General features: G+C 30.6%; 2 protein-coding genes across 2 annotated transcripts; both read left to right on the forward strand.

The window, feature by feature from the left end:
- Positions 1-1,196: 1,196 nt before the first annotated feature.
- On the forward strand, positions 1,197-5,012 carry LOC107452472 (uncharacterized). The gene is made up of 2 exons (XM_016068951.3): positions 1,197-1,995; positions 3,413-5,012. Exons 1-2 carry the CDS (start codon positions 1,345-1,347, stop codon positions 4,856-4,858), a joined length of 2,097 nt encoding a protein of 698 aa, XP_015924437.1. The 5' UTR covers positions 1,197-1,344; the 3' UTR covers positions 4,859-5,012.
- A 3,992-nt stretch (positions 5,013-9,004) lies between these two features.
- Positions 9,005-13,874, forward strand: LOC107452464 (uncharacterized). Its single transcript, XM_016068944.3, has 2 exons — positions 9,005-9,794; positions 12,205-13,874. The coding sequence occupies exons 1-2, from the start codon at positions 9,159-9,161 to the stop codon at positions 13,297-13,299; spliced, it is 1,731 nt and encodes a 576-aa protein (XP_015924430.1). The 5' UTR covers positions 9,005-9,158; the 3' UTR covers positions 13,300-13,874.
- The last annotated feature ends 2,414 nt before the right edge of the window (positions 13,875-16,288 follow it).

The following is a 16,288-nucleotide window of genomic DNA, read 5'->3' on the forward strand; positions in this document are numbered from 1 at the left end:
TAACGTGCCGAAATTCTAAGTTCGTAAAAATTATTTTGAGTAGTTCTAAGAATCACGAGTTTCAACCATTTTAATCGACTTTTATGTAGAAAATTAAAATGATTTAAGATCATGTAAATATTTTTATACTTTAGGATTCAATTATACTTTATGATTATACTATTATTAATAAAATGAATAATTAAGAATCTAGAATAATTTATTCAAATTATTCTTTCCCATGCAATTTGTTTTGGGCAAAATAAGTTTTTTTTAATACAGCTGCTCTAATTGAGTTGGAAGAGACCTTTGTTAGGACGGTTGAATAACACGCAAAGGATTAGTGCAATTAAATCTAAAGCTTGTTTAAATTCTAGCAAAGAGTTTAAATAATTAAAAATGAAAAAAAAGAAAGGAAAAATTGCACAACCCTTTCAGAAATTTAAGATATTTTTGAGGTGCCATGGTTAATTTGAGGTTTATTCGAAGTTGATTTCAAAACCAACTTTAAAGGATCAACCTGTCAAGGTGTATGAAGTTGTTTTATTCACACTTGAGGTTAATGGTAATTTACTTTAGAAAAATCAGCTTAGGGAGGTTGTTTTTGAGGTGTACGGATTATTTTTTCTACTCTTCAAGCAAATACGTATATTTGAGGTGTGAATAATTTCACCCCATCTGAACTAAAATTATTTCTGAGTTAAAATTATATATGAGGTTGATTTTGTGAGGTGTAAATGAGATTAAAATTGAGGTTTATTAATGAGGGCATTTTTGGTGCAAAACATAACCTTATTTTTATACCTTAGGTGTATTTTTTTTTATGTATGCCAACTTTCAAAAACGCTTTTTTTGTTGTTTTTTTTGTAAGGGAAGGTCGTCGAACTTGCTCTAAAAATGAAGGCTATTCCCGTAAAGTTAACGCAACGTAGTGAATGTTTTGATGCTCGAAGACTTAAACACATTTATTAAAATACAACTTAAAAGAAATGAATTCGTATAACACAACATACGAGGCGGAATTGAAGAATATTGTATTACAAATAACTAAATACTTCGTTTGAATTTATTGATTCATTTCTGTGTAATAAAACATATAGAAACGAAGAAAAATTATACTAATTTGCTTATCATAGAAACATTAACACACATAAATGAGATAAAGGTCTTATCTCAGTTATCTCAGTTCTAATGCAGAGAAAGAAATGTTATCTTTTGTAGTTTCGGTTCGGAAGGGGAATTTCCGTTTAAAGTTGACAAGCATTTGAGATCAAACGAACTGTTGACAGTTGCTATGTCGAATGATTTTTGATGCAATTATAAATGTATTCATGTTTTGCTAGTAAAATGCACTAGCGTGTTAAAATGATAAGCCCTTCAAACTATTTAATTTTATATGATAAAGTACAATCTAAAGAAGTTGAAAAATATGACGTTAAAGAAAGAGAAATCAAATTTGCAATTAAAAGCATGGTAGAAGTATACAAGCCGGATCCAAGACTGTGGGGTGAGAAAGTTGTGCAAGTAGCCAACTATGATGATCCTGCTTATAGATGTGCATATTTGTATAAATATGCACCTTTGCATACATGTTTGGTCCAGGATATGTTCACCAGAGCCTTAAATGAAAGTGTTGCTGTCATAAATCCTGATTTTTGGAGTAATAACGATTGCATAAATATTTGTAGCCTGGGTGGTGGGCCAGGAATCGATGCCATTGGTGTACTTTCTGCTTTGCACAGAAAATATGGACTCTTGCGTTGCCATGCGCAAATTATCGAATCGATGCCGGGATGGAAGGATACATTTAAGACTATTTTAGAAGAATTTCAGAATGATCATTACGGACTCTCTGGTAACCTGACGCCAGAATATTTTCAGTTTTCATATATAGTGGCTGACTTGCTGGGTAAAATGGACAGTGTTGTGAACAAAGCTATAGGTTCAGCAAATTTAATTACCATGGTTAAGTTTTTATCTGCTGCAACTAGTATTGACACTGCCCAAATGATCAGGGTAAGAGTTGAAAAAATATGTTTAGGTGATAAAAAAAACTGTGGCATATTGTGGTAGTTTATTGACAGCCACACTATTGTGTGATTTTTTTTTTTTTTTTTTTTTTTTTTTTTTTTTTNTTTTTTTTTTTTTTTTTGCTTTAAGAAACTTGGTTTTTGTAATTATATAGTATTTGTTCCAATATTTGCATCAGGCATTTGGATCTTACACTCTCAGAAATTCTGGAATTACGTTGAATTACGATATCATTCTAATATATTGCAACCTGTTGTAAGTTGAAACTATATTATCGTGCAAACAAAACTTACACGACATTATGACTCTGTTTAAACGGTAACAAAGTTCAATTTAACATCTCGTTAATATTCGAGTGAATTTATATAATATTATGGTATAATGTTGTACTAGTTTTTTATGTAAACCTTGTTAAGCATTGAAGGCACACACTGGATTTTATGTGGGGGCTTTCAGCGTCGATTCTTGATTGAATGAAGCTGAACGTGAGGAATCGTAGTTTTTATTATCGTATATTGATAACGCAATTATAATTTTTTGTCTTAAAGTGCTGAGTTCCAAAACTCAAAAATCACATTTATTGATAATTAAGCATATAAATTTATGTACTATGTCAATCCACTTGTTTTGAATTACCATATTTTTTTGAAAAACAGTTATTTTATCACTTATTGTCTCTGAGTGGTCATACAGTTGGGAAAATGTAAACAGTAGACGCAAAACTAATATTTTTTTAGAATTATGATGTTTAAAAATTTTGCTCAATAATGTTTTTATTAAAAAATATATCTGAGTCAAACTGAGGCATTCATAATGTGAAGTAGCATTGAGATTGAGTATAAAATCAAAAACTATATTTTAAGTTACATTATTATTATTTTTTTTAAACTTTTTGCTGCCTAACTCTTTGATAATAATGAACTAGAATGTTATATGTAATGGATTGAAGAAAAAAAACTTTTTGAAAAAAGTTGTGTAGTGAAGATATAAAAAATTTGTCTAGAAAAATATCCCACAACAAAAAACTTTTTTTAAAAATTTATATTACCTCAAATATTAAGGAATATCACCTTTAATAATCAAAAATAGCCCTTAAATCTGTCTTTTAGTTATAAAATTTCAAAAAAAATATATTTTTTTTTTAAAAAAAAGTTGCCCTCTTTGCTTTCCCCGCCCCCAGAGCGGGCACCCAAGCAATAAAATTGTTTAGGTTTCATGAGGGGTATAATATAATGTGATTGATAGGCTAAAGTTTTGAACCAGTGTTTAGTCAGTTATTTTGAATACCTAGTTTGTCTTTGAAGTTTGATTTTTTAAAAAAATATTTTTTATTGCCTTATTATTGTTTGCATCTTTGAGAAAATTTCAAGTGTGATTCTTAAGCAATTAATCTGTTTTTCAGAAAATTTTCAACTCAATGCGTCATGGTGCCGTAGTTTTCATCATCGACAATGCATCAGGCGGTTACAGCGAATTAGTGTCTTGGATAGCTGAAGAATGTAGAATGATACCTGTTTTTGGTCCGTTGCAATATGTGCAGTACAAAAATGCAAAATTTTGCGAGAGAAAATATGGCAGTAGGAGTTGCTTTAGCACTCAGGTAACCGTTCATTTACTAATGAAGCCATGCGCTTTACCAGAAGTCGAATGGAATTTTCCACTAAAACCAGCCATGAACTATAAAAGAAAAAATGATTTCTGCAGCTTATCTGAAGATGATTCTGCTGTTCCTTTTAGAACATTCGGTTATAATTCTGATTTCTCGAAAATAGTTCCTAAAAGTTTTACTCCTTTTTATCAGAGTCAAGATAAATTAAATGTTACACCCAATGTAGATTGCGACTCTAGAAATCCTAAAAGTTTTGCCATTCATCAAAGACAAGATAAATTCAACTTTGCACAAGATATAGATTTAGATTCAAGCAATTTTAAGAGTTCTGTCAATCATAGGAGACAATATAAATTAAATGTTGAATATAATATAGATTATGATTCAAGTAATCCTAAAAGCTTTGCATCTTTTTACCAGAGACAAGATAAATTAAATGTTACATATAATTTAGATTGTGATTCAAGTTTTGTGATTCATCAAACACAAGATAAATTCAACTTAGCACAAGATACAGATTTTGATTCAAACAATCTTAATAGTTCGGTCAATCATAAGAAACAAGATAAACTAAAGGCTGCATGTAATATAGATTATGATTCAAGTAATTCTAAGAGTTTTGCCATTCATCAGAGACAAGATAAATTAAATGTTGCATACATAGATGATAATTCAAGCAATAAAATTTATTCCATGGCACCAGGTTCTAATATCCTGCATTCAAATAAATTTGATTTTGCAAATGATTGGAATACTACGAGTTCTCTATGCCATCCGAAATGTTATGACAATTTAGAAACTAAAGCTTATTCTAAAAATTCAAATGGCGAACCTGCCCTCGATCAAACATATTGTTTGACTGGCAAGTCAAATTCAACATTAACTGAAAGAAACGAGATAGATTCAAGGTTTAACTACCCGTTATATGAGCTTTTTCCTCAAAATTACGAGGAAGATAGCAAAGATTTCAAAAAACTATTATCAGTCTCTATTGATGGATCAAAAGTCGAGAATAATAAAAAACACGTTGCGCCTATTCCTCATATAAACTTAGAAAAAATGTTGTTTAGGGAAGGAACTAAAACCAATGAAATAACCGGAAATGGAAATAGTTCCGTAGTTAAAGCTACACCACACAATACGGAGGAAAATGCTACAGTTGAACGAGAGTGTAATAATTGCTCTAAGCTAAAAAGAATAAAATGGCTTAAAAAAATGTGCAAATTTTGTAATACATAGAAATTTTGCGTTGATACATTGTCTTAATAATAATTTGTAATAATTGTTTTGTAAAATATGTTTGAGCATGTAAATTTTTTAAAAAGAAGGAATGGTATAACTATTTTGTGAGATAAAGTTTATATCAAATTTGAAATAAAGACTTTGTATAGCATAATGGAATTTTCCTTACAATAAAATGTCTAAAAAAATGATTTTCTACGTTCTAAAGCAATATTATAAATATATTTATTTAGATAAATGCATAAAGTCTATATACGTATCTACAGTTCACAAAATTGTAATAATATAGACAAATAAATAAAAAGGAACAGAACGAAAAAACAGCGTGTCACGTTTAAAAGCTTTTTATATTATATAATGGGATTTTCGCGTACAACTTGCATTTTTAAAGGTTGTGCTACAATTTCTAAATATTATTTTGTTTTTCTAGTAATAATGATTAATTGGGCTTACTAGCAGAGACCTGAAAAATGCTATTTAATTTATCCATATGATATTTTAAGTTACGAAATTAGACACAAAACCGTACTTTCTCTGAATTAACTTTCATTTCTTTTGGGACAGATTTGGATTTTTGACTCTCGAAGTATTCAATAGCTAGCGAGTAGCCGCAAACAGTGAAATATGGTTTCAATACTTCGTAATCTCGATAAAAAAAATTCATTTCTTAAACGATAATTTCATGAAAAAATTATTTTTAATGATTAATCTGTTACTTTTTATTAATAATGCTGGGAAAAATTTTGAATTGTATATGCACATTCTACTTCTTTTTTGTCAGCACAACAGCCCTTTGCAGGCCTTGGCTGTCTCAACTGCTGACATCACATCACATAACAATTACATCATTTTAAATTAATTAATTGTAAATGCTGGAACTTAAAATTTGAACAGAAATGGTTGAACTGGTTTTGAGAAATTGCATTTTAAAAATTCAACTTTTTCAGTTTTTAATTTCTCTCGCATTGATCGAAATCTATTGCAACGATAATGTTCAAATTTTAAACTTTGCCATTTGTATACTATACAATCAAAAAATTTGCGATCATTAAAGTGAATCATTGTTTCTTTTTTTTTTAAAGATAAAAAAATTACGTGGTTACAAGCAAGTTTCATTATTACGCGCCAATTTTTTTATATTTTTAGATTAGCTTAAACAGTTTCAGAATTATGGCAAAATGCTCTGAAAGCAGAATTAACGACCGGAATAGCCTGGTTGGCAGGGCACTGGACTCAACGGAAGTTCGAATCCAGCCGGCCATAGACTCCCCGTCCAGTAAATGGTGACTGGTGCACGTTAAATCTGTCGAGTCACAAAGTCCTCCATGTTCCTATAACAAATCAATACCAATGGGGGTTCTGAATTGGAGATTGATCGTTCTCTAGTTCAGGTCAAAATTACGATCCATGGATGAATGAATGGATGTATGAATGGATGTATGAATGGGTCCGCTCTATGAACGGGTGTGGTAGAAGTTGAATTCTTGACCATAGATGGCACCCTCTCTGCCTTAATGGCTGACGACAACAACAACAGCAGCAGAATTAACAAAGGGACTCAAAGTTTTGACCGCTCTTTTATTAAACTATATGAAGACCTGATATCCAGATCATGACTAACAAATATTAACACAAAATTACATCCTAATACATCACAAATACATCCTAATGTGTTACTTATACAAACCAACATACTGTTTGTCTACGATAGGTACTCTGCCAGCCACAAAGTCTGTGGCAGTCTGGTGCTATGGAAACAAGAAGAGGGCATTTTAGGGAGGGTAGCTTCGATGATAGCTTATATGGGAAGTATACCAGATTGGCTGACTAACAACTAATTTTTTTAAACAATCGCCGTTTTTCTCTGTTTTCTGCTTCTTATTAAAGTATAGCATTGTTTTGTCCAAATTAGTATAGCAGTTTTTTAATTATGACTAATAATTCATGGTATTTTTGTGTCCGTTTTTCCTTGTTAGGATGCTGATTAACTGTGTAAAATTTAGGTTTCCCACGTAATTATTAATAGGATAGCAGCCATTTGTCGAAACTATTCATTTTATAAAAATAACTTGGGATTTCTTTTTTAAAAATGACCTTAAAAAATTCTCAAAATTTTAGAAAATGTAATGAGCTCTTTTATTGTAAATTAATTGTGATAAACTAGTTTATTAAATTTATATTTTATCTTCACGGTAAAAATATTACACAAAATATCATTTAACACTGTTTTTAAAAGTTACTTCATTAAAAAAAAAAGATTTTAATTTTTTTCTTTAAAAAAAATACCATTTCAGGTTTTCTTCTTTATTTATTTTATATACATATGTATAACAGCTAAGAGAAGATTCAATCGATGACTGTGATGAAATATCTATAAAAATTTGCTTTCTAATGAGTTATTGCGTATAGATTTTTCTATAACTATTGTTAGCATTATTGCAAACATAACTTTTTTTTAATTATTGTACTTGTGTTCATTGAAAATCTATATCTGCTGATCTTAAATTATGTAACAGTTCTTTTTATTTTTCTAAGTGTGAAGTCTGACACTCCAGTAGCCAGACATGCTCTTTGAGCTGGTTGATGGAGAGGTAATTTAATGGTTTTTTCCTCAGCTTCATTAGCAAAAAACTCAAACACATTGTGCACAATTTTACGTACTTGTGATTTTGAAACATCACCTTTTTTAAATTTAAAAGGCGTTTCTCAAAAAAGTTAAAAGAGGAAAAATAAAACAAAAAATTTAGTATACAAATAAATGTGTTGAAATTTTTTTCTAAAATAGAAGCTTATGAAAAAGAGAAAAGATTAAAAAAAGGAATCGAACGCTCTAAACCAGGGGTTCTTAACCTGTGATTCATGGACCCTTTAGGGGTCCATGGGTCAAATTTTGGGGATCCGCCGACTACTCCTAATTTTTAAAAATTTTGGAAGCCTTCCCATTGATTGTAAAATGAGCTGTGGCAGCTATAATTCCATTTGCTACAGTGTATCTTTGCGAAGCGGGATTTTCGACACTTGTGACAATAAAAACAAAACATCGAAATCGATTGAATGTTGAACATGATATGCGCGTTGCTTTGTTGAAAACCATTCCTCAATTCAATTTATTAATTAAGAAAAAGCGGCAACAACTTCACATTAAAAATATTTATTTTAAAAATTTTGTATACTATTAAAATAATAAAATTATGTGTTTTGTAATAATTGATGTTTTTCGCAATCATTTTTTTTCACTGGGGGTGGTCCGTGACTTCTTAAAATTTTTTAAAAGGGGTCCATTCTACTAAAAAGGTTAAGAAACACTGCTCTAAACGATGTTTCAGGGGCGAATGCTCATTTCCCCTCACTCTAGGGCTAATACAATAGACCGAAGAAAGAATCCAGTCATAAAGAGGGACCGCGCACTCCTACTTGAAATAATCATACCTCGTTACCATAGTCACCGCCACACCTCCAGACTTTTGATTATCGACAACAATATTAAATATTCCAGAAATAATATTTGTGTCGCATTTCACAATAAGGGGAAAACGGTACACTCACAATTTTCATTTATGTATTGAAAGGACTCTTACAAGGTCGCAATTTTTATAACGGGATCAGATGGATTTGCTTTTTCAGTCAATAAAATGGAATGGTAGTTCCTTGTTTTCTAAAAAAACGTAGTCTCTATAGTTCAATTAGAAAGAAGAGTGGTCCAAAGTTTTCGGTTTCTTAATCTTATTTTTCGTGTATTGTACCGTATTTCTAGAACTACTTGCGATAGGCGAAAAAATTGTTACACTCGATTAAAGCTTGTTTTTTTCAAAGATAATTTGGTAAAAAAATATTTATATTAATTTTTAAAATATTTCTTTTAATAGCAAAGTTATAATTCTTCTTTTATATATGATTTCAAAATGCATATAAAAGGTTCTTTAAACGAAACACTTAACCATCTAATCTAGATAATATAAAGCTGAAAAAGAAACTTCAAAACATATGTAAATTAGACAAAAAGATAAATATATTCAAAATTTTTATCTTTCCCATGACTTATTATTACTGAGTTTTATCTTTAACTACAGTGTTATCTCTGATTAGGAAGAAATGCGGATAAATGTATTGTCAATTATCACAATAAAGTTTTCTTTCATGTACCATTTTCAATCTAGATATGAAATGGAACTTTATTTTCAAGATGCATTAAAAAATTATTCAAAAAGAATTTAATAATAAATTTATTTTTTAGAAGTTCACGTTACGATATATAAATAATAATTTGAATTCGATACTGGTAGAGTAAATATTTAGCATGCTTACTAGCCCAAGTGATTATATGCTTTTATACGACCGAGTAAGAATTGATGAAATTAAAAAATACCATGTTCCATGCATGGCTATCAAAGCTGCCATACCGAATCTCAGCAAAGCATACAAACCAAATCCTAATTTTTGGAAAGAAAAGACACCCATAATTGTTGACTACAATGATGCAGCTCACCGATGTGCGTACTTACATAAATATGCCCCCCTGCATGCATGTTTGGTTCAAGATATGCTTAATCGAGCTTTGAGAGAAGGAGAAGATATTATAAAGAGCGTGATTAATAATAATTTGTGTTTCTTTAATCTATGTAGTCTAGGTGGTGGACCAGGTATAGATGTCATAGGAGTTTTATCTTGTTTGTACAAAGAGTTCGGACCATTCAAATGCTCTGCTCAAGTTATTGAATCTATGATTGGTTGGGAGAATACGTATGACTCCGTTCTAGAATGCTTACGACAGCTAAACTATAGAACTAATACCTTTCGAACCTCTTTCGTTAGCGCAAATTTGCTCGAAAAAATGGATGCGGAAGTGGAAAGAGCAATAAGATCAGCTAATTTGATAACCATGGTGAAATTTGTGTCTGGTGCAGTTTGTAAAGATACTGATCAGATGGTTCGAGTAAGTACACAATAATTTATATTTTTATTTTTCTCTTTTGGTTATATCGGTAAACGACGCAAGCCACCTGCAGCGACTAAATCTTCCGCATACACAAACTCACCACTTCGCGGTTCCATATACTCATCCACCAAGACAAACTCACTTCTTTGTAGTTTAAAAGAGTCCCGCAGCGGACTGATCGTAAAGACACGGTTCCCAGTAGAACACCGGAATCAAGCATCACTGGCAGTGGTCAGTAAACGGGTGGGTGACCACTTTGATCAGCCTGCGTAGGGACCGAGGGTGTGTGGTATTGGTCCTCGTTAAACTGTTCTACCGTAAAGTTTAGACTTTGCGTGCAGGTCATCGGGCTACCAAAGCAGCGAAGTCATCCCTTCTGCGGAGGATCAAAACTGCAATGGCATGTCTTCGGATCACCCTCAGGGATGTTTCCCAAACATTCGACAATAGCCCAGTCCAGCTCGTAAATTAAGTACCTACCTTGTGGTTTAAAAGCAAAATATCCGGAATCGGCTAAGCTGCGGCAAACACTTGGTAATAGGTTGCTTAGCATTATCGTTAATCCCCACGATAGACGTCGAAATCCTTATAATTTGAAAAGGAATATATTATTCAAGTTTAATTTCTATTTTAGTAAGAAAGTTTAATTTCGCATTAATGTGAATTAGGATTTTTAATTACCGTGATAATTACAAAATATCGAAATAAAAATTTTATAGTTTTTTTCCCAATATTTGATAAGGAATATATGGGTGAACTTTGAGACTTTCTTTTTGGTGGAAAACTTTCACTTACCATAACTTTTAATTGGGGTAAGTACCCCCGAATACCGATAATCGGAAAATATCGAAATGAAATTCTTATATCTTTCTTATTATTTCATAAAAAACATATGGGTCCGAATTTGTGACTTCTGTTTTGGTATAAATGTGTTATTTGAAATTACTATCAATTAGACTGATTATTCCTTTAATTACAAAATATGAAAATAAGACTTTTTACTTTTATTTTCCAATGTTTTTTTTAAAAATGTTTTCTTCAATAAAAAAAACATGTTCCAAATTTTAGCTTTCGTAATTTTAGCCCGTAACAAGTCTCTTTAGACTTGTAACAGGCCATAACTGTCTGGCGAAACACCTTTTTAGTATAAACATTTTTGACTGTCCTAAATGCAAGCTCTGTCGCCTTGGGGAGAACATGGACCTGCCCCATATTTCCGTTTGTCCTGAGGTCTTCTCCACTAGGGTGTGCGGACGCTATTGGGAGGCTAGGGCCCGTATGGGCTAAGCATGTCACTGTGCATTCTATTCTATTTATCTCTTTTTGCCTTGTTTTTCTTGTTATTTTATCCTTTTTGTTCTTTTAAATTGGCCTGCCATGGGAAAAAAATTTTTTTTTAGCTTTTTAACTTCATGGGAAGGGAGAGTATATGCAATGAATCGATTAGTGAATGAGGGCTTTGTTTTTAATATATACGGATTGATTTAAAGGCAGGATTAGTACTTCTAAGACATTGGGACTTTTGAAACAGTTAGTTATTAATAAACACCGTAAAAATAGGATTTTTACTTATTTAATTTTAAGGTCAATAACATACATTTTCAACAACTTAACAAAACAAAAATAATAATGATAAGCTTTTTAATAAGTAGAAACGGGTAAAAAAAGAAGGTATTAAAGGAAAGAAAATATTAAAAGAACTAAATGTTTCAAAGTATGCAAGCGTAAAGAAGTATGAAAGCTAACGCCCGTTTTGTCAAAAGTTCTCAAAACTCAAAAAAAAATTTTTTTTAGCTCTTGCTTTAAGTGTAAGCCAGACAGAGACGCGTTCCATAACAATATATTTTTATTTCATAGTATGTAATTTTAATATAAATCATTGAAAACAAAAAATTGTTCCTTTTTTTTATATAAAATAAAGAAACTTATCTAAACCAAAGTTATATGTAAATTTTAAAAAAACGTTTTCATAAAAATTCCAGAAAACACTAGCGCAAAATGCAGGATTGAAAACGACAAAACAAGTTTAGTTACAGAAGAAAACTAGAAAAGTGACACTCCTTTCAATTTCCTCAGCCAATCAAATGTCTTTGTTTCCAATATCACCTACCTACATCATTAATGATTTGTCAGTTTTTCATTAAGTGTTTGTTATACCTTACGTAAGTATGAATTTTCGATTCCGATGTGAATGATAGTTTGACAAAGATTAAAAAAATATACATTAAAAACTGTGATTACGGAACACCATGCTCTGGTTATGTTAATAGCTAAATCTGCATAGGAATGACAAAAATTATTCTTGTTCTTTTAAGAATCAAAATGATCGTTTTGAATATTTGTTAACATATTATTATTATTTTATTTCTTGACGTTATTAATGATTAACTTTGTTAATAATTTTTAGAATATATTCAACGCTATGGAGCCTGGTGCACTTTTACTTTTCATTGATAATGCTGCCGGAGGATTTAGTCAGTCAGTATCACGAATATCGAAAAGATGCCAACTTCGTTCAGTTTTTGGACCTTTGGAACACGAACTTTATTATGATGAGATATTTAACGTAACAAGATACCGTCACCAAAGTTGTCACAAGATTAAAGTGACTGTACATATGCTTATGAAGCCTTATGCATCGTCAACAAAAAAAGAAATTTTATTATCTTCTAGAAGTATTGACAATTTATCACAATATTCTTCTTCTAAGATGCCAGTCAGTTGCAAAAAACAGATAACAAATGAGGACATAAGAAATTTAGAAGAACAATATGAGTATAGTGATAAGGAATTTAGTGATAGTTCTGACAGTTTGAACTCTTTTTATTCCTCTAACTCAGAAGAATTTGTTACTTACTACTCCGAAGATGATTTGGATGACTTTGAGAATGAGAGTTTGGGTTATCTACCTCCAGTCAATCAAGAAAAACTAGATTATCATGACAGTTTGAACTCTTTTTATTCCTCGAACTCAGAAAAATTTGCTACTTATTACTCCGAAGATAATTTGGATGGCTTTGAGAATGAGAGTTTGGATTATCTAACTCCAGTTAGTCACGAAAAACTGGATTATTATGAAAACAAATTATCGTCATCAGCTGATTTAATGTATTTTTCCTCTAATGATTCTGATGCAATTCAAACATATTTAAATCATTTACAACCCATATATAAATTCATAGAAAATAGTTTCAGTCGTGAAAAAAATGCTACATCAAATTATCCATATGAAATAGGATGGCCAACATTAAAAAACCAATATTCTTCACACCTATTTGGTTGTGATGATCGGACAAGGAGAAACGTTATTAAAAAGCCTTCGATTCCAGAAATATCTATTTTCCCGTATTGGTCTATTATATCATGTTTACAAATGTTTATCCCAAGCATACCTTATAATTGGCAGTTTAGAAATATGAGATCAAGAACAAGTTTTGGATCTGATGTGAAAGATATACAAAATTATCCTTATGAATTAGGGTGGCCAACATCACAAAATTAGTATTGGGTATTCTAGTTTCTAAACTTAGCTTCAGAAAAACTAATAGCTATGTCACAGAATATGCAAAATTTTAACATTTAATCATAATTTATGAATGGCATATGGGAATTCGCCCATACATAAATGGATTCAATATCGAATCCAAGATCGTTTAACAATTTTACAACCATGCAAGTAAAGCAGTTTGTTTGCCATTGTTATGCGAGGCAGCGAGCGGAAGGTACGGTCGTCTATTTATTTAAAACACAGCATTATTATATATAATAAAAGGGTGAACAGTTGTCCAGCTTTCAGTTGACCTTATTCTTGATGGTGGCTCTCTATATTATTATCAGAGGGCAGTACAATATGCTATGATTTACACGAAAGCTATGATTTACACGAATCGGAGGTGCTAAGATATCACAGGACTTCCGATTTAATTTGTTTATCGTTTTAGGATTCAGGGGGAATGTCACGGCCACTTCGACCGATGCATTTTTGCTGACCTGTTTCAGTTTAGAGAACGAGTAGCAGTCATAGAAAGTCATACTCAGACTATATTTTTATTTCAATAAAATATTTGGATAATATAACTATATTTGTATTTCAATATTGTGTCTCCTATTTCACTTTTTTGAATTAAAATGATAATGTGATGGCACCTGCCATAATACATTAGCACTATAACAGGACTTATTTCATCTTGTGGGAAGGGTATAGAAATGAAGAACAAACAATAGTTTTTATCTGTAATTACACAGGCACTCTACGTCTATAAACTTTCGTTACTGAAATCTTCACTTGCAAGATCCTGATTATTATTGCTAAAGATGCATCTGCGATGAGTCATTTTTATTTTAAACTAAAAATTTTTCTTCAAAGCATATTACATTTCAAAAGTGCAAAGAAATAAAAAAAAATCTAATAAAAATTGTAATAAAAAATAATACACAATTTTTTTAAAAAAATGTTTCACTTTGAAAAATCAAAATATAAATGTATTCTCTTTCTTGTATTAAAGACTCCTTGTATTAAAAAAAATAGAGAGCGGAATTAGACAACCTTTTGGTGAAAGCATAAAACGATGTACAGTAAAAATTTTTATTGTAATTGTGTATTTATAAAACAGATTTTAATTAAATTTCAAATATTTTATAATTTCATAATAATGTTGATATTGAATAAAGATTATCAAGAATTTTAATCATAATACCATTTAAATGTTAAGAAATGAAAACTCATTGAACTAATATCTAAAGATGTTTCAGAACATGTGCTAAAAAAGAATATTTTCCAAATGTTATTAAATTCGAAAAATATGCTTAAAAAAAATCACATTTTAAAATATTAAGAGCGTAGGAGAATAAATTCAGAAATCAAGTTTTGACAAAATTGTAAATTGGATTAAAGTGAAGCATACTTTATAATTTTTTGTGTACACATTTCTTTTTCCATGTACTTATTACATATATTATCAATATATGTACTTAGAATTCATTTTTACATATTATGTTCATGAAATTTACATTTCGGTACATATTTATATACACTATCTTTTTTATGTACATGTTTAAAATCTTTAAATCTTTTTATTGATACAGTGCACAATTTATTTATTTATTTACTAATTGAAAATAAATATTTCAAAGTAGTTAGATTAACAGATTAGATTAACAAAGTAATTAGATTAAAAAAAATGTTGGAAAGGGAACAGAATCTTAAGACTTTCATTCGAATATTATAAAAAAAATTCAATTCCAAAAAAATGCTGTACACAATGCACAATGATAAAAATTACTATGATTTATTACATTTTACTTATACTAATCCGTAACAGAACCTAATCATGGAGATTATCAGTAGTGATATAATGACCCTTTAGAGCAGGGATGGGCAAACTTTTTCGGTCGGGGGCCAAAAATCAAGAAAAAAATATTTGGTGGGCCAAGTAAAAACTTCAAAATTTAAAAAAAAAGCGATACACAAGTTTTAATTTAAATATTTAGTGAGATGAAGGAAATTGCGATTCCATTTTTAAAAGTTCCGTATATTACGGTTCGAAGTGAGATGTGCTTATTTTAAGGAACAAGGCCAAATGCTTTTCTGTTAGTCTACTTCTGAAAGGATTTTTTCTAATTTTCATAGTTGAAAACCCTTGTTGACATATATAAGATTAAGCAAACATAGCACTGATTTTCTGGCCATGAAATATTAAATTTTGGAAACTAGCTTTTGGTAATGATTTGTAAAACTTTGGCATATTTAGAAACAACTGCTTCAGATGATTGTTAGATTGTCCGCTCGTTGGATCTTAAAATGCGTAGTCTGCCAAATGTGAAGTACAATTTACCTATATTAGATTCCATAAGTCAGCTCCTCGAGAAAGACAAACGCTAGTTGGAGCCAATCTACGGCTATTCTATAAAGAACTTCTGCTTTCAACATTTTACCAATTGAAGCTGTCTGAGCTAACTATTTCCATCAATTTATGTTTTGTAGAACAAAAATAGAGAAAGCAAAAACTTCATCAGTACTTTGTTGAAAAAGGAAAAACAGAAATAATTTTAAACATAGTCGACAAGAAAATGGATGTATATTGTTTATATTTGTCACTGATCGGCAAATAAAAATTCTATCCGCGGGCGGGATAAAATCTTCCGGCGGGCCACAGTTGGCCCGCGGGCCGTAGTTTGCCCATCCCTGCTTTAGAGACATGAAGCGTTTACATGAAGAAAGAGTTGACTCCGCCCACTTCAAAATTTCTTTTGACTAAAAATATGCAAATATTTATGGTCTAAGTTTAACATAACTCGTTTGTTGCTTAAAACAGAATTTTTTTTAATTCTATGATGATAATTTCAATTTTTTTCAACATCATTTTCATTCAGTTTTTTATTAGTAGTAATCAGGAGTGAAAAATTACATTTAATAATAACAATAAGGTGTCTGTCTTTGTCTCTGCAATAATCTGTCTCTGCAGCAATCATTTCAATAATGTGATTCCGAT

The sequence above is a fragment of the Parasteatoda tepidariorum genome, chromosome 6 (genome assembly GCF_043381705.1).
Source record: "Parasteatoda tepidariorum isolate YZ-2023 chromosome 6, CAS_Ptep_4.0, whole genome shotgun sequence".
Classification (NCBI taxonomy): domain Eukaryota; kingdom Metazoa; phylum Arthropoda; class Arachnida; order Araneae; family Theridiidae; genus Parasteatoda; species Parasteatoda tepidariorum.

Coding starts and splice junctions, on each gene's coding strand:
- LOC107452472 (XM_016068951.3), top strand. CDS start 1,345: ATGATAAGCCCTTCAAACTATTTAATTTTATATGATAAAGTACAATCT. Junction 1,996..3,412: donor ACACTGCCCAAATGATCAGG/GTAAGAGTTGAA, acceptor TCTGTTTTTCAG/AAAATTTTCAACTCAATGCG.
- LOC107452464 (XM_016068944.3), top strand. CDS start 9,159: ATGCTTACTAGCCCAAGTGATTATATGCTTTTATACGACCGAGTAAGA. Junction 9,795..12,204: donor ATACTGATCAGATGGTTCGA/GTAAGTACACAA, acceptor AATAATTTTTAG/AATATATTCAACGCTATGGA.